General features: G+C 39.8%; 1 protein-coding gene across 1 annotated transcript in view; it reads left to right on the top strand.

Annotated features, from left to right (window-relative positions):
* Nucleotides 1-18,185, top strand: part of SH3KBP1 (SH3 domain containing kinase binding protein 1) — a 209,237-nt gene that overhangs the window by 147,752 nt on the left and 43,300 nt on the right. Inside the window, exon 10 of the mRNA XM_086482058.1 lies at nucleotides 5,813-5,907. Within this exon, the coding sequence (XP_086338184.1) occupies nucleotides 5,813-5,907 (95 nt within the window). The remainder of the gene's footprint in view (nucleotides 1-5,812; nucleotides 5,908-18,185) is intronic.

The raw sequence follows: 18,185 nt of genomic DNA, 5'->3' as shown, positions 1-18,185 counted from the left end.
TCCAGAGTCACTGTCTTGAAGGTATGTTTGTCTATGGACTGCCCTCTTGAATGTCACAGCTCATCTTAAGAGTCTGGCAGGAGAACAAATAGAAGAGGCATGCTTTTAAATTAAACGGACTCCACTGATACAGTAAATGGAGTTTGCTCAGTTCTGGTTTGAACAGTATGATATTTAACGGTCTCTCAAAATAGAAACAAATGAATTTACCTGCTACAGTACTGCAAGACCCCAAGTCATATAGAAGGTCTACACGTTGAAATCAGTGCTTTACACTGTAATTGTAAATACGTATCAAGGCACTGAATTATGTGGGTGAAATACAGTGCTTGCAACAGCCTAGGTAATGAAGCAGCTGTATTCTGTAGGAAGACTATCTCTTGCTGTTGTTCTCTCTCTTTGAGGCACTGATTTTTTGGGGGGCTTGAGACTGTATCAAATAAGCCGCGTTTTGAACTTGGGACAGGCTGTGGGACATAAGGTGCTGAACAGACGTGTATGTTTACTAAAACATCCAGTTCTTTTTAGAGGATAGCCCATTTATAGCATTTAGGATGTTCCTGAGACTTTTTCCTCAATGAAGTGTGAGCAGGGACAGACCACTTGTGATAGATATCTGGTTTGCTGCTGCTTTTTCTTCCAACTTCTGAGCTACAAGGATGATGCTGGGAAGGGGAATTGCATATCACCCTGAGCCCTTGGGGAGCATTAGAGAAGCTAGCAATGGCTTTGTTCTTCCTTCCAAAGGACGGAACTAGGAGGGACATGAGCAGAGAAGATGCTTATTGTTGTGTTGTCATTGTACCTACTCTAGTTGGAACAGTACAATTCAAGAATCGTAGGATGTAGGCAAGGGTACGTGTTTTCAAATGGGATTATACCTAGCCCAAGCCCTCTCAGTTCAGAATATGTCAGGCCAGAAGTTGAACATGCTGCATTAGGTCCAGCCTGTTTGAGTTGCAAGATATGCTGTAAGGTTTATCCGCTCACTCAGTTCCCTGAGCAATGCCCGTTGCCTATGGCAGGTTGTTCTTGTTTGCTTGGGAGGAGCTGTGAGTAGCCAGAGAGAGACTCTGTGGTCTGACAGAGTGAATTATTGTTGAATTAATAAATGAGGACTGAAAAGCTCATGAACAGAATCCTTTCCGCTCCCTTACTGTTTCCAAGATGTCTGCTGTTGGGAGTTTTATTAGCAGGTCTATTTCAAATTTCTTCAGATCAGAGGAAAACAAAGAGACTTCTGGAAGAACCATCTGTGATGTATAAACGCAGCCTTGGATATCTGATGTAAAAATGAGATTTATCATCTACAATTGAGGGATGCTTGGTCTCTCAATTTGAAGCTTTAATTGGTCTCTCAATTTGAAGCTTTAATTTTGCTTAAATCTGTTTACCAGGTTTGTAATAGGATATGTTGTTTTGACCTCTGTTTTTTTTGGTGGGTTTTATTTTCACTTGGAAAGCCCTCAAATTCAGCAGCTTCCAGTGTGGTCTCTACAATGATGAGTCTGAAATTAGAGTTTCCTTTTATCTTTTCCTCCTACCTATCTAAATGTAACTGTTGAAATTAAGTGTTTCTACGTTCTCTTGTGGTATTGTGCTCTGCTCAGTAAGGACAATTTTAGTAGCAAAGTGACATAACCTATTAGATTCTTCTCTGTTTTTGTTAATCTGATTTTAAAGGTTCACATATTTTTGAGTCCTGTTGGCTTTGCTTTTACGTACTTAAATCATGTTGGTCTACCATTCCCTTAGGAGGAGTTTGAAAGCTGACTTTGTCCAGTCACTTACATTGTTCCAAACCTATCCATGTTGTTGAGACCTGTCTCTGTTGCAGCGTGATCCATAGGGTCCTTGTTAGGCAGAGGAATGTCTTGATTTAGTGTATGTCGCTGCGAATTGTGCTCAAAGAGTCCAGACTTCTACTGTACATAAACCATGATTATTTTTTTTCCGCGGCTGTACCTTCACCCTGTGTTTTTGTGTCAGCCTTCAGAGCACAGGGTGGCCATGAGCCTCCCCCAGCTCGCTCTTGTGTCTCTCATAAGATTATGTTCTGGCTCTTCATGAACTGCATCAGCATTTGGCTGATCGGGTTTTTGACGTTTTTCTCTAGTTCAATTCCTTGTTTCTCTGCTATCTGGGTATTTAAAAAGAAAAAAAAAAAAAGAAAGGAAAAAAGGTAAGAGCTTTGTGGGGAGGGCGGACAGGTCATTGGAGAACACCATTCTTGACATCAAAACTAGAAGACGAAGATGCATAGCCATTTGCTGTGTGTGAAAGGCTGTGATTTCTTTGGTTAAAGTCTTAGTGCTTTTGCCAGCCCTATACTGTGAGAGCCACAGTGACACATACTTTTAGAGGAAAAGCTTAAAAAAAAGGAAAAAAGAGAGCACTTACTTTCCTGATTATCAGCTGACTTTTTCAGATGCTGCCACCACAACCTTCTCTCCACTCTTGTCTGTCGGGGTCTTCATCTTGAAGGATGAGTCAAATTTGCTGTCTTCAAATAGCAAGGGGGGGTTGAGGGAGGATTTCCTTTTATAGGATTCAGGATACACGAGCCACCTGGAGGCACTTGCTGTTCAAAGCATTCTTGAACCTGAAACACGTGGGATTCATCCATGCCTTGGGTGAGAGCTGCACCACCGGCATCCTTTCAGAATAGTACCGTTACTGTGGTATAGTGGCTTTTCTTCTCTGTGGATTAGCTGTGCATTGTGCTTGACTTCCCATGTAATTTACAACGTATAGATTATACAATGAATGGAGGAACAACTTATGTACTTCAGAATGCATACTCAGGAACGATCCTCCTTGGGCCCAGGTGGTGTTTGCATCCAAGAACCCAGCCTGGCTTCTGTTCTTTATCCCCAAAAAGAGGTGCTAAGCCTGTTTCTGGTAACTAGAGACTTCCCTGAGTATGCAGCACTCAGCTTCTTCAGTACAGTATTATATCTACATCATCTCTGTACTAATTAACTGAATCTATTATTTAATAAAGCTGTTTGTTAGGATGCTGATGCTCTCAGAATGGGAAAAAACCCACCCATGATTATTTAAGGGAGCGTACACACTGAAGTGTAAAAATGTGCGGAATCTCATGTTTCTTTTACATTCTGCTCTGCATCTACCAGACCTGAGTCAGTATGTTTCAACTTCCCAGCAGCTTTTACACAAAATGTTATTATACTGTCTTGGAAGACAAGATAGTGGGCAGGTGAAACATCCTAGCTGGGTCCATGAAGAGAGATCCAAACCCTTCCTCCAGAATGCAATAAATTAGCAGTTAGACACCGCTTTCATCACCTGAAATCTGAGTTGTGACATGGTGGTTCTCACATGCCCAGTCATTTGGCAATGTTACCAAATGTTTATTTGACAGTGTTCCCTGCTCACAGAAACAGTGAAAGAGGCTTATTTTTCCCTTGCTCATATTTTTTCAAAGATCGTATTCATTATCTTCATCTGACTCTTTTTCTTCAGAGACGTCAGAGAGAGTATGGTGGGTTGACCCCAGCCAACAGCTAAGCTTCACCTAGCTACTTGCTCCCCCATAGGGGAGGGAATAGGGGGAGCAAAAGCAAGAAAAACTCATGCGTAGAGACAGTGTAATATGTGAATGAAAGAGGAAAAAAAGAGGCAATGCAAAGGCAATCATTCACCACCTACCACAAGCAGACCAATGCCCAGCCATGTCCAAGCAATGGCTGCCTCCCAGACCACACCTCCCATGCCTACCCTTTTTTATTGGTGAGCAGGAGGTGATATGACACCATGGAATATCCTTTTGCTCAGCTTGGGTCAGCTGTCCCAGCTGTGTCCCCTCCCGGCTTCTTGCCCACCCCTGGCCTCCTGACTGGGTGAGAAGAGAAGGCCTCGGCGCTGTGCAGGTGCTGCTCAGCACTAGCCAAAGGGCTGGTGTGCCATCAATGCCATTTTAGTCACAGATCCAAAATACACATGCAGGCTTCTGTGAAGAAAATTAACTCCATCCTAGCTAGACCCAGTACAGGGCAGGGCCAGAAAACCAACTGCTAATGATTGTGGATAAATTTCAATTTTTGTGCTCAGGAAAATAAATCTCTGAAGCCCAAAAAGTTCTTGTTTACTTGAACCAGCGCCACATAAAATTCATGCCATTTCTGAGTGGCAGTGTGTGAACTGGAGAAGAGCTTTTGTCTTCCCCATTCATGCAACCCTTCATGTGCACATGTGTTGGCTGCTTATCTGAGATTGATGTTCCTGTCACTAAACATGAGCATCTGGGATGCAGCTTCTGAGTCAGAGCCCTAAGTTTCTACCTACATATGTGTCTGGGCTCCTATGGGTCCTGGTGATCTGTCACAGCTGTCCAGGGAGTTCAGAGTGTGATTCAGCTAATCAAATGTAGGTGTCTACTCTTAGGGTGAAGAGCTCTCCTTTTAGGGTGAGAGCAGCTCTCAAGTCTTCGCTCACTTTTGTGACTTGATCTCCATTGACTGTAGGGCAAGTGTAGTCACTGACAGTTGGGTTTCTAACATCAGGTGCCCAAATCTGAATCCAGATACCAGGTTCAACCCTGGGGGCTGAAATAGTTAGCCTGCATCTGGAGCTGTTTGAGATACCACAGAGTATTTTGGCTTGCCTTCAGCTGCCAGGCCAGAGGGATCTGGCTCTGCCGTAAGTTGTGCATTGTATCAGCCAACCATGCATGTATCTTGCATACCCATGAGTGTCTGAAATGGCACTTAGTGTCTGGGCAGCTGAACTGACCTCCTCAGTGGAGGTTCAAATGCCCATAAGTGTGGTAATGCAGGTTCTCTTTATAGTAAGTATAAAGAAATAAGTCCTGTTGTTTCAAATTAATTTAAACTTCTGTGGCCTGCAAGTGCCTGTTTCTCTGCATTGAACATGACAGTTCACTAGAGGTAGAGGTCATCAAAACTGAGACATCTGAAGTGAGGTGAACAGTTCTACAAAGTCATATGCCCTTCTACAAAGTGTCCATATTTCTGTGCGTGTTTCTTTGGTCTTTTTAAACCTGCTGTCTTAGAGTATCACATTTTTTTATACATTATTTAACAGCTGGAATACATATTCCCTTTTTATTTGTAAGGCACGTTGTCTGTTGCACAGCAACATGTTTTAAGTAACTGCTTTTTGTGACAACTGCTTTTCATTACAACTGCTTTTTATTTCTGAGTAGGAGTGCTGGCTCCTGTATCTTTCAGATGAAAGCTGAGGTGATGTCTTGTTTATAGACAGTAAAGGGAAAGGGGAAGAGGAAAGTTTAGACTGATACTCAAAACTCGTCTTTTATTCTGAGCGTACAGAAGGTTTAGGTATGAAGGCCTTTACATTTATTAATGTATTATTTATTATTTTATCATCTTTATAGATTCAGAAATACCTGCTTTCTTTCACACCAGGGGATAGATAAGCTATGTCAACCTACAGGGTCCTTTATGCTTCCAATTTACGTGATCTGGTGGAAGGCTGTACCAGTGGAACTGTTGAAGGAAATGTCAGGTACAGGTTTACTCTAAGGGAAATGGTTTGTGGCAGGTTGCTGTCTGGAGCAATTTCATTTGAGATAATGGTTCTAGCGGCTACAGAGCCAAGTCCCTGAATGACGTGTGCAGGAATGCTCATCAGCGTGCAGTTTTTTAAATATTTCATACTGCTCATGAAGGACTAAAATACAAAAAGATGGCAAGAAAATAAAGCAGTACGAAGAGACACTCGTGGAACATTTTATGAAGATTTTCACACTTGGATAAGCAGTTGTTGTAAAGTGATAATTTATCACATCGAATGTTCTTCCTTTCAGCCAAGGAGTATTGCAAGGTCATATTTCCATACGAAGCACAGAATGATGATGAACTCACAATCCGAGAAGGTGATGTCGTCACACTTATCAGTAAGGTAAAAGCAACATTTTTGTCCTATAAGCAGGGATCCAGTTTTTGAAATCGGCATCATTCAGTTGCCATAAAGTCTTTATTTGTGCCTTTGACAGACCTTCCTAAAACAATGCTAGTTTGACAATGAAACGTTACATAGACTTCAGAGAGCCCTACATCTCCCTTCCTTTTGTGCTTAAAGACTTACCTTGATAATGTTAAGTGAAGAACAGCAGACATGTACTGTTGAGTTTACAAGTTTATACAATTAATTTTAATTTGAATCTGCTGCCAGATATACATAAATTGTAAATTGATCCCTGTCACAATCATAAAAGCCTAGAGAATAAACAAGAAAATTAAATAACAGTGCCAGGATTTATACTAAATTTCCAAAACCTGTACAGCAAGATGGTGAGTAAACAGTTGGTTTTCTTTCAGAAGAGCTGTGCACCATGTTACAAAGGATGGATTATAGTTCAGGTGCACTCAATTTCTTGCTCTTGTTTAAAGACTGTAGTTTGTTTAAATGTTTTTGACTGCTGGACATAAGTATTTGGGGAAAAAAAGCTGCAAACTAGAAAAGGCTGTGGATTTTGCATTATGAAGACGAATTGTAATGATGCACACTAGTGCTGTTGTTGTTTGTGCTTATATGAAGGTGAAAGAATGGATTCTATAATTGATAATCTGTAAGAAATTGTTACTTGACTGAGCAATTTGCCACCTGGGCGGAAAGTCCCGAAAACCTTGGGAAATACATCTGAGGTAGTGTTTGCTATATACTAAGCTATTTGTAATCGTAGAGGACATCTTCTTTGTCCTGAAGAATATACATGTAACCAAGGAAAAATAATCAGACATTTAGTAGGAGGAGAAACTGCAAATTTAGGATATAAATTGTGTACATTAAATATCCTTTAATGACTTGCACTCAATGATACGTTTGTTTAGCTTGTCTTGAAAACTGTTTGGCTTTGCCTGATTTCAAATGTTCTTGTGTGGCTATTTAACAGTGTCTCTGATCATGGAAAAGGCTTTTAAGATGTTGTTCCGCTCCACTTTATGCTTTATTGACCAGGTTGATTTTATTCTCTGAGATGGCTGGTCTCCAGGTGGAGCTGTGTTCTTCAGCGTACATAGATAAAGAGACAGTTACTTTGCTGAGGTTTCAATATGAGATTTCATTTGTTTGCTTTTTCCCATTTTCTTCCTGCTGCCTCTGCCCCACAGTGGAAGGATACTTGTGTTTTATAATGACTGAGCTGATGATATGACTGAATTGATCAGTTTTCCTAACCATGCAGGGAGAAATTTGTCAGTATATTCTCTAGTATGATCCCCCTGTCCTACTCTTCAGCCTGATTGTATCAAGCCACTGAAGACATTTTATTCAGTTTTCTTCCTTTTACTGTGGTATGTCACATGTCTATCAACAATTACCTAAAACCATGCCTCTAGAGAGTGGAGGATCTCAATGCAAAAAGGCTTGGCATTTCTCTGTGGATGCTTTTTTATGCTGTGTCTGAACTAATTTGAGGTACTGAAGAAACAGTGCTTAACATGCAGGCACTCAGCAGATCCTTTTCTGGTTTGCAGACCTCATTGCAGTCAGACTTGCGGGGTTTTTGATCTGTTTTTAACAGACGATTTAAAAAATAAAATTCAAGTGATGGCGAGTCAGGGTCCTTGCTGTAGAGTTCTGAAAACAGGGGGATCTCCTCCATGCAAAAAAAGTAACTTTATTTTAGTCCGGATCTTCTGAAGGAGGTGTCTGTTGTAATTTTTCTTTTAGTCAGCAGTAACAATGTCAGCCTCACCTTTCTACCCACTAATGGCTTCTGCCAGAAAGTTGCCTTTTACCTAGAATTCAAATCACTGTGCTTAGAGAGTGCTTTCCATAACCAGTTAGTGATCCATACTAAGAGGAATTAAATAGAAACATATGGAATACTTCAGAAATTATTACCATGGTTTTGCTTTGCTATCACATTACAGAGTTTCTTTTAATCTGTTTACAAGAAATTATTTTGCGGGGTTTGCTTTCTATGCTGGAAAGTATTAGAATTTGTTCTTCCCAATTACTTAGACCCAAGGAGAGAAGATTGTTACTTTCAAAGAAAGAGATGGGTGTTGTAGTACTTCCTACAACCACAGATGCATCATCATAAAATAATATATTTTGCTGAAATCATGAAAGCAGAAAGTGATATAAATTCTCAGTATGAAAAGTCCCTCACTAGACTAATCTATTTTCACACAGCCAGATCTGTGGGAATGTTGAAGACTCGCAATTTTAACTCGTATTTAGTTTGCATTTAATTGCAAACAGTGGCATTGGTGAGAATGTGTGGAAGTGACTGAAGTAATGAGTGATTGACACAAGAATGGGAGAGAAATCTCATGAAAATAAGGTAAAAAGCATTACAAGAATCTTAAAAGCGTGAAGATGAAATAGCACTTGATAGGTGCTAGGAGGAAGGGGACTTAAATGAGCTAAATGATAAGTTACTAGAAGAGCCTGTCTATTGTGCATGCACATGTGAGAATATGTTTGTGTGGAAGCTGTTAGTCTGGTATTCATCTTAAAATGCTAAAATTTTATTTTGTGGAAAGAATTACAAAGGAGTAGTATCGTAAATGCAAAATTCAAAATCACCGTTTTAACAATGCCCTTGCAGATAAAAGGGATAAGGTTATCTCACGTTTCTCTTTTTTTCAGCTACATTAGCTATAGAAGTCCCTTTCTCAAGATCATCAAATATCTAGCTAATATAAAGAACAAACCAGTGTTTTTTTGTCATGGCCTTGGCAGAACCTGTTTCAAGTTCTCACTCTGTTTTGATGGTTGTTGAGATCTTGAATCAAAAGCTGATCAGAGCTCTCCTGTAGGCCTCAATGATAAGGGAATTTGAACATCTGAGATTTTTTATGAAATAGCTAAAGAATACTTTGAATGGATTTGCTGAATCAAAAGTGACTTCCCTAGTCACTTGGAGAACGTGCTGGTAAGTTTTATTTAGACACTGAAATGAGTCAGGAGAGGCTGATCATTTGCTGGTCGGAATGGTGTGTATTTTGGGAGGTACAAGGGGAAGGATGGCATTATGCAAGAACGATAGCCAAAAATAATTGCAGAGTATACAGCATATCGAGTCAATTTTTGATGAAACATATAGACCTAAATCATGGAAAAGATACACCATAACATAGAGTCCAAACATATGGTAGTAATAGTTGTTTTATCATAGGTTAAAAGTTACCTAAATGACTAAAAGAAAAGCAGAAACTAACTTCACATAAATGTATTCCAGAAATTTCTAGAAAAGGTTTTTCTCTCCTGTTTTTCACCAGTGAAGCAAATACCCTTGTAGATAGATAGAAAAGGTTTTATTAATTACTGGAAATGTAAGTGGACAAATGATAGTCCTTTAATTCCTTCACGCGAAATACTTAAAAGATAAAAGACCAAAAAACATTGCTCAGAGTTGTAAAGGAAGGTAGAGACTCCATCTTCAAGGCAATAAAACAGTGGACCTGGTGCCTTTGCTTTGCAAAAAGGGGTCTAAAAAAATATACCTTTGGAAGAAAGAGAATGAAAAGCAAAATACAGTAATTTTACTTGTACAGTTAAGGTGATTGTTGTGCAATTTGATGATAAGATACGTTCATAAGCTGAAAAGATATGAAGGGCAAGAGGCCATGAGATTGACCATGTAGGTTTTTCTTTTTAATGTCAAACATTTGTGTTCCTTAGGTAATTTTTTTAATGTCTTCAAAATGTTCCTGATGGCATTTGGGTAAGGACGAGAACACTGGTAGTGACTGCACTGTGAGGCTGTCCTTCAGGTGTTTTATTGTGCTCAAATACTGAGTTTGGAGATTGTACTTGTAATAAATAGAGTTGCTTTTAAGCAGCAGAAGATTCACATGACATTTTCAGCTGTCATCTTGAAAATCTTCTAGGATTTTTCATTCCAGCACTTTTAGATATAGCTGCTGTAGGCTACTTTCCAGTATTAATAAAGACTCTTTATACAAACACTACAGATTTCTTAGTAGCTCTAATAAATTCTGACAAAATACGTAGGATCCTGGAGGTTTCACTGGCCTACTGAAAATGACCTGTGTGAGGAATCAATAGTAATAGCTAAATAATTTCAAAGCAAATACATCGAGCACACACTGGCAGCTGTGCACTCATTTGAAAGCAGATTTACTTGTGAGAGTGTGAAAGATTCCATAGCACTGCATCAATCTACCTAGGCAGTAAAGACCACTTTGTTCCCAGGATGAAAATGGTCTGGATAAATAAAATTAACTACTTCAAAAATCATTGCCAATTTGAAAAGAGAATCCTCACCTGAACCCTTATTATTGGAGTAGGAGCAGTGGAGGTCAGTATCAGTGGCAATTCTGCTAATTCTCTGTTTACAAGATGTTGAAATTAGTAGGTGTCGATATATCAGCTGGAATAATCATCTTGTGCCTTGCTCTGCATATCCCACCTGGCTTTCTCTTGGTCTCCACCTGCCTGGATTGCAAAGCCTTTCTTCCCCTGCTACAGGCTAACAGCTGAATGTGTGGCATTAGTGGTAGGAACATGTTACACTGAAGTGATGGGTGAACATAATAGGGGGTCCTTTCTGACTTTGCAAAGGAACTTTCATGAGGAGGCGAGTATCATGGAGGGTGTCCAGCCTCCTCGTGTTCATCAACATTGTCTGAAGGATTAATGAGGTGAAGAAGAAAGCAACAGTGATGTACAGCCTCCCAAAAATCTTGCTGATGCTTTTCAAATAGTACTGGGAAAGCTGATGCATCAGTATCCTAAAAGACACAACAGGATAATGCCTATCACGAGTGAAGGACTTACATGACAAATTATCTGGTCTAGATATTTAATGATAATCCAGATATTTAATGGCAATCTAATTTGTAGTGCTTAATTCTGTGTTGGGGAAAGAAGAGCCATAAACCTAGTTTCTAAAAATAAGCATAATGGCAACCAGTTTTTGCAAAGGTAGTATTTGTTCTTAGTGTTACTGTGAGATTTGCAAGTTTTGTGGTTCAAAATGCTGTATATTTAGTGAATCCCTGCCCTGAAGCACATGCAATCAAGTGGTAAAACAGACGAGTACAGGAGAGCAGAAGGGTATAAGGAAACAATGAAATGAGATTCAGTCTTGATAGTCTCTTTCATAATGTCATGTTTTCACTGTTGCAGTGACTGCTCTGTGCATTTTTCAGTGTTCAAATATGAAATCTGTCCTAATGTGGAGCACTTAATATTTTCCAATTCTTAGGGTCGTTGTTAGGCACTTAATTTCACCCTCATTGTGTTTATAGACAGTTACCCAAGTCACGGCCCTTTCGCCAAAACAATTCTCCTGATTTTCTCTCTTACAACATCTTTAAATGCTCATCCTGGTTCGGGAGGTAATTGTCCAGAGCACTTTCTTTGCTGAGCGATTGCCAAGGTGAACTCGGCCGGGTAGGGCTGTGAAGGAAAACAGCTGCTCTGACGGGTGCAGGAGGCTCCTAAAGGGATGAAATTAGTAAGTGCTATGTACAAGAGTCTTGCCAGTGATTTGAGGCCATGAACAGGGGAAGGAGCAGAAACCAGACAGTGTGATAGAGGAGGAAGGAAGCTGGATGTTAATTGGACATTTCACTAGCTTGTGGTGTCACTAGGGTAGAAACCTGTCTGTTGCCTGCATTTGTTTCCATGGGGGTTTTTTTCATTGCTGAATTTTTCTGTATGCTTTTAATTGCAAACAGCACACGCATATTTTGCAACCCTCGGTTACAGAAATATGTGGAGGAGTGAGAAGACTTTCAGTTTTTCTTTCAGTATGAGCAAACAGGTAGATAGTGTAACTCATTTTTCCATATTAAGAAGTTTTTGGTATTTTCCACTCTATGGGTGAAAAAAAAAAGAGTGATAATACTTTAGGTCATTAAAAATAAAGCTAGCTGGCCAAGAAAATAGAAGTTTTCAAAGCAGAAGTGTGGTAGGATAAGGTTGACTCTTTTGAAAGAAGGAAAGAAGGTAGTCATATTTCATGACAGTCATTCACGTAATTTTGGTTTTCCTTGATTGACAGCTAAAAGCTTTTATCTCATTTTTAGAAATGAGTTTACCAATATAACAATACAAAAATTTAGGTTATGAAGGGAAAAATACAGTCTGGTTTAATAAGACATGAAAATGGCTTTCTGTCAGAGGAACACCGTGGGTTTTTGTTGACAGTAAATATTTAGTCACGCAGATGCCCCTATTTGGGGTTTTAGTACAAGATATTTTGAGCATTTGTAACTTCTGCAACAATCTTGCATACAGAAACTGAAAGAAATACAGTAAGTGAACATCAAGTAACTTCCAGCTTTAGGAATGCTTTTATGATAGCTTTAAGAAAGCCTTTGTGATGTTTTGTATTTAAATAATAGCTTGTAAGGAAGAAAGGCACTTAATGCTTGTCTTTGGAAATAAATAGGCGTTTCTTTCAGAGAGAACAATACCATAAAGGGTCTCGATGCATGCCCTTTTCTCTCCTGAGATAACTATGAATTATTCAACACATCTTTAACCAGACCTAATAGCCATACCTAATCTGCTTTCTGTGTTCCTTGCTCCCTATGCTATGCTCAGAACCAGTTCTTCCCCCAAGACATCCCACCTCCATAGCTGGCTGAGAAACCTGTTCGTACCGAATTTGCTGATTTCATACAAGAAATTATTTTGGAATGTGTCCATGCTGAGGGTGCAGTTTTACCTGATTGGTGGTGGGCGGCTGCTGAAAGGGGTGGTTCTGCTCCTGCCCTTTTGCCTTGCATCTGGCAACCTTGGCTACAGGACATGCAGGGGCGCATGAGTAGGGAAGGGTGATACAAGAAGCGGGATTGCCCCTGCCCTCAGCATCCTGCAGAGAGACCGGCTTAGCAGTAGGGTCACTTTTCCCTGACCTGAAACTTTCCTCTGAAGGTTTTGACCTAATGGGAATGAGAAGGTTTGGACTTGGGCTGGGTTCCAAGCCACGGTGCCGTGCGGGATGGTAGCTGGGGTAGGTCCTGCAGGACGAGACCCTTTTGACGTGCTGTTAACGTGTGTGGCAAGTGCCTGGGGTAAAACTTGTGTCGTTGGATAGAAACATGAGTGTTTCCTCATATGAGTGATATAAGCAGTTATATAAAACCTGTGGGGACACTGATGATCAAATAGATAAATATGTTAATTTTCTAAACTGATTTGATGTATTCAATAAGTTATAGGGAAAACAGACTGTAATTATCCTCTCATCTTTCTTCTTGCCTGAACCTTATCCTTGGCCAAGACTTTTAGATGCTTTTTTAACACTTATTAATATCTTGCAGCTTTTCTTGGCTGCTGTGATTAGCAGTGGGGCATTAAGTAAGGTCTGTGTAGAGATAAAGCCTGACAATATGTTTAATAAGGTACCAGGTGCAGCTTACATTTCACTGATATCTTTAGAAACATTACTGAAACACTGATGTTTGAGCTGAGCACTTATATAAACTGTGAAGCCTGAGATTAGTACAGGGAAGAAGAGAGCAGCCAGCACTTGAATGTTCTTCATGTTAGTATATTTATAATTTTTATTTTTTTTAAGTACACACTGAAGTTCTCTTTTCCTGTTCTCATTATCGCTGATTGCAGTGGTACAGCAGTACCTTCAGAGGAAGGGATTCTGTTGTTCCTGGGAAGTCCCAAATTTTAATTTTGATAAATGGAAGTTCATGCCAAGCTATGTAGGCGAAGCAGCAGGATCCCCTGTGCCTGCAATGCTTCAAGTTTTACGCCATTTGAAAAGAGCTAAGTTTATTTGTAGGTATGTTTAATACAGCCAAGCTAATCTAAAAAGGTGACATATTTTAAGATAAAAAGGAAAGAAATTTTTTTCTGCCATGTGCTTACAAAAGATATCACTGAAATCCTGAGGCTTCTCAAAAACTGTGATTATTGCTCACAGTGAGGGCTTTAGACTCACTGCTTAGCTTCATCCGTTCTTTTAGATAGAATGTTGGGTTCAGCTGCTGATTTGATGGTATTATCTGAAGTCCAACCTTTTCACAGTAGGGAGAGCTATATAAAGGGAAAGTAAAAATGCACATATAGTGCCAAATAGTTAGTAATTGTAATTAGGACCCTGGTCCTAAGATGTCTGTGATCTAAGTAATGGCATTAAATAATCCTTCAAATGTTTTGTTCTATGTTTTTCTAACCGTTCTAAATAATAAAAAAAAAAAAGTAATTACATAAGTATCTTGGCTCGTCAGAGGCATAAATTATGTCTGTTACTAGCACCACCTTTTGTGTTTGTCGTCTAATGTAGTTTTAATTTCAGTATTGGGGCGCTAGAGTTTTATGACATGGAACATATTTATTTCTCTATTATATTCTGCTGACTGAACATTGGAAGTGAAATGAATCCCCAGAAGAGATTGTTTTGTTCAATGAGCAACGTAATTTTTCCTGTTTGTACAAATACTTCATCGAAGCGTTTCAGCTTCATTACTTATTAAACTATTTAGTCACGGAGGGTAAAGTCAAAAGGTTAGATCTAGTCCGAAAGGGATTTAACAGACAAAATGTATCTGGTTTGCTAGATCCTCTAATGTCCTGGATATTGCAGGTCATTCATTATTCTCAGACAGTTTCTTTTTTGCAGGGCCAAATAACTTCTGCCAATTCTTAAACAGACTATGTCTTCTGGAGAGGTATCTTCTTCTTGTACTTTCCAGTAAAAAACACTGTCTGGAAAGAGTAGTGTAACCACAGCTGAAATAATGTCTGAATGCTGACAGTCTCTACCATTTCCTTCCATCAATGTTGTCACGGTAAATTCTTAGTAGAGCCTTGGAGCTTATGGATAAAGAGAAATTTACCTGTGTTACTTCTTAAGCTTTCAAAGATGCAACGGGCATTATCAGATGTAAGGTTCCCTTTGGTTTGGGCATCAGAACTGACAGGAGCTGGGAAGGATCCATGCAAGATTTGGGACTTTTGGGACATAGGTTGAGGACCCGAGCAGGATAAATCCCTGGGTTAGGGGCCAAACAGAGCCAGACTGGGAGGTTTCCTCTCATACTTTTCTTTTGGTATTTCATAATGTATAAGTATTTGCAAAAAAGTGTATGTAAAGGGGAAAATGGGTGTTCTCCAGAACTGCCTCAGAAGACTTAGTTTATTGTCTATTGCACTCTTTGATCTAAATGAACTTGGATCAGGTAGTTGTTGAGAGATTCATTCTGCCTTATTGCCAGATTCTACAATTACGTTTCTGCTGAATTTATGAAGACTCTAAAAGAAATTATTTTTTCACTTTAAAAATAAAACTGGATTTTGAGAATGCTATGTCTTGGTATCAACATCATGATACTGAATGTAGTTAAGAAATTTTAAGGAAACAGTCTTGAATATTATTAAACTGCTTTTTTCACCCGGCTTTAACATGATTCTGGTGTTTCCCCCCAGTGACAAGGTTGTATTAATGAAGATCTGCTGTGGTGTGAGGTCAGGTTTTGTTTAGTTCATTTCAAAGGTACTAAAATAATGCTGATACTTGACACCTGACCATATATTTAAATCAAGGCAGTTATTAAATAATGGAGTAAAAAAAACCCTAGAAATTTCCTCGCACATTATTTGGTTTGCCCAATGATATCATACACCAACTTTAAATAGCAGAGAGCCTGTCCTGTGGCCTTCTCCAGCATTTGTGAGAGTTGGGACCTGTTGGCCCCAGTGCTGCAGTTGAGCCCAGAGACAGGCAGCAGTGCTGCCCCATGGGTGCTCTGCATGGGTGGGCTGAATGGCAGAGTGCTCGTCCTTCAGATTTGTCCTTCAATGAGGCCTTTAGTCCTCGAATTCGGAAGCCTTTATATCTTGCTTATATCTCTGTGTGTATGGAGAGTGTCCTGAAAAGTGCTATAGACATATTAAAGGTGGTTTGTTTTTCTTTAAATTATGAGGTTGGCTATCAGTTGTGGAAAGACTGCTAGAGAGATGTTTACAATGAGGGTAGTAGTAATTTAATGAGCAGGGTAGCAGAGCTGACATATGAAAATTGTCAGTGCAAGTGTAAGAGGTATTCCTGGCTTTCTGAATAATGGGATTTTACCAGCTCAACATTCTTCTTGATGAGAACCAACTTTACAAGGGCAGAAGGAAAGCAGACATTTGATGACTACAACTGCCGACTGCTAGGATTTTTTTTTTTTTTTTTTTAAATAATGGAAGGAACTATGTATTCTAGTGGAGACTTCTCTGAAACTGTGGTATCCTACCATGAAAATTTCACTTTTTCAAACCCTGGACTGTTACTGTGTATCTCAGTATTCTGAATTGTCCAAATTTTTACTTTGTATATTTAGTTTGCCAATTGGGTATTTTAAGCTTAGTAATCTATAAACATTAAATTAAAAAGATAATTCTCGTAGGCCAGTTTTTTAGAAGATCTCCATAAATGATGACTATGCATGCAAGTGCATCTACTGGCATAAGCAGCAAACTTGTTACCTGAGCATTGCAAGTGTATGCATACCACATACTTTGCAGCTACCTTTTCTGAGGACCTGCTTGGTCTTGTTCTTGCCATTGCTTTCTAGCCTAGCTACAATGATGAAATCTGTATGATGAAATGTTTCTATATCAAAACCTTTTAATTAGAAGAGTTGAAAATTGAGCAGTTACAGGTTGATGTCTAAACCATGGCTTGGTGTTTTGGCAGTATTACAAAGTATCAGCATGTCCAGAGGACCAGCCTGCACAGTGATGAGCTCCCTCAGAAAAACAGAAGTCCTATTTACAGATGAGAAGATCAGCCTTTTTCAGACGTATTTCTTCAAGAGTTTATGCAGCCGTGGTTATAGTCATGGATAGGAGAGAAAATAAATACATAACTTGTTACTTGTCTTGGGACCTTGGGGAATAGGAAAAACCTCTCTTTTACCAACAAAAGCCTTCCCCTTTGCTAGGGGCAGCTTAGAAGGTAGCTTAGGGAGGAAGAGAGGTGAACTTGGGCTGTGGCACGCCCTGAAACGGTCAGTCCTTCCAAAGGCAGCAAGAGACGAGGGAGCGAGTGCTGCCTTGAAGGCCTGGTTGCTTTGGAGGAAATGGCAGGAAGCATCTTTGCCCCTAAAATAAATGGAAAATGTGGCTGAAGCAGTGGATACCTGCCTGGCCGTAAAACTGTTCCTGCATCTCTTGCAACCCTTTATTATGCTTCTTGTGTGCTGCCAGCTGTGGCAGTGCTGTACTTCGTGGAGTGGCTGAATAGGTTGGTTAGGGAGCCCCTACCAGCATTGCTCAGATACTTTCAGGTTTCCATGTATTTTGATAAAGCTGCAGAAGTTGCTCAGCTGTTGGTGGGTTCCCAGTGAGTTTCAGGCAGCTGCTGATGCTGGAGAAGACATGCAATCTTGAGTGCATTTGCAGCCAGCTTCAACAATGATCCACGTACCAGAGCAGTGGGCTTCTGAACATAGGCAAGAGAAAAATTATAATGATAACTGAACAGAGAGCCAAGTAGCTACTGATTTTTATTTAAGTGATTAAGAACAGTCTCAGCACATAGTAACCCTCCTGTAAGTGGCTTCAGGTAAGAAAAAAAGTAAAATAATGCATAGTAGTTGGAAGAAAACATAGATTGGCACATCCGACATTTAAATTACATTAATCTTGTATGCTTTATTGACTCCTAGCAAAATAATTTTTAAAATTTACATTGTGAATTTTTCTGATCAATATATTCACAACCAGAAGTGCTGCTTTCCATTTTCAGAGAAAGTGTTGGTTGCCTTCGTGATCCTTTCATCCAGCTCAGGCCTAGAGTGCAAGTAGCAGCATGGGCTGGAAGTAAACCTGGCTATAATAACCAAGCCTGGTTTTTAAGAGAGCGAGCTTTATATGAAATAAAACCCCCTCTGTGTTTGGGCTGTGTGAAACTCCTGCCTACTTGGAGCAGAGGGAGAGGCTGTGAAGCTGTGAGCATTTCCAGGAGGGAGAGTTCAGTCATGTTTGTATGAAAGGGCGATCTGTCACCATCAGGCTCATAGCTGGGACACGTCTCAGCATGAGAGGGATGTGTCACCTGCCGGGTATGAGCTTGCATGTTTTAATTTTGTGGTCTTGAATGTAGTATCAGCTAGTAAACTGGAGATCAAGGTAGCAGGAGACTGACAGCTCTGCCTTATCAACCTCCATTGTCATCTGTTTTACCACCAAAGAAAACCAGCGATGGTGTTTGACTGAAGGGAAGCTTGCGTTCTTGTCTTGCA

The sequence above is a fragment of the Leptosomus discolor genome, chromosome 1 (assembly GCF_034619465.1).
Source record: "Leptosomus discolor isolate bLepDis1 chromosome 1, bLepDis1.hap2, whole genome shotgun sequence".
Taxonomy (NCBI): domain Eukaryota; kingdom Metazoa; phylum Chordata; class Aves; order Leptosomiformes; family Leptosomidae; genus Leptosomus; species Leptosomus discolor.
Note: the sequence above shows the minus strand (reverse complement) of the source record. Positions and strands in the feature narration are given on the sequence as shown.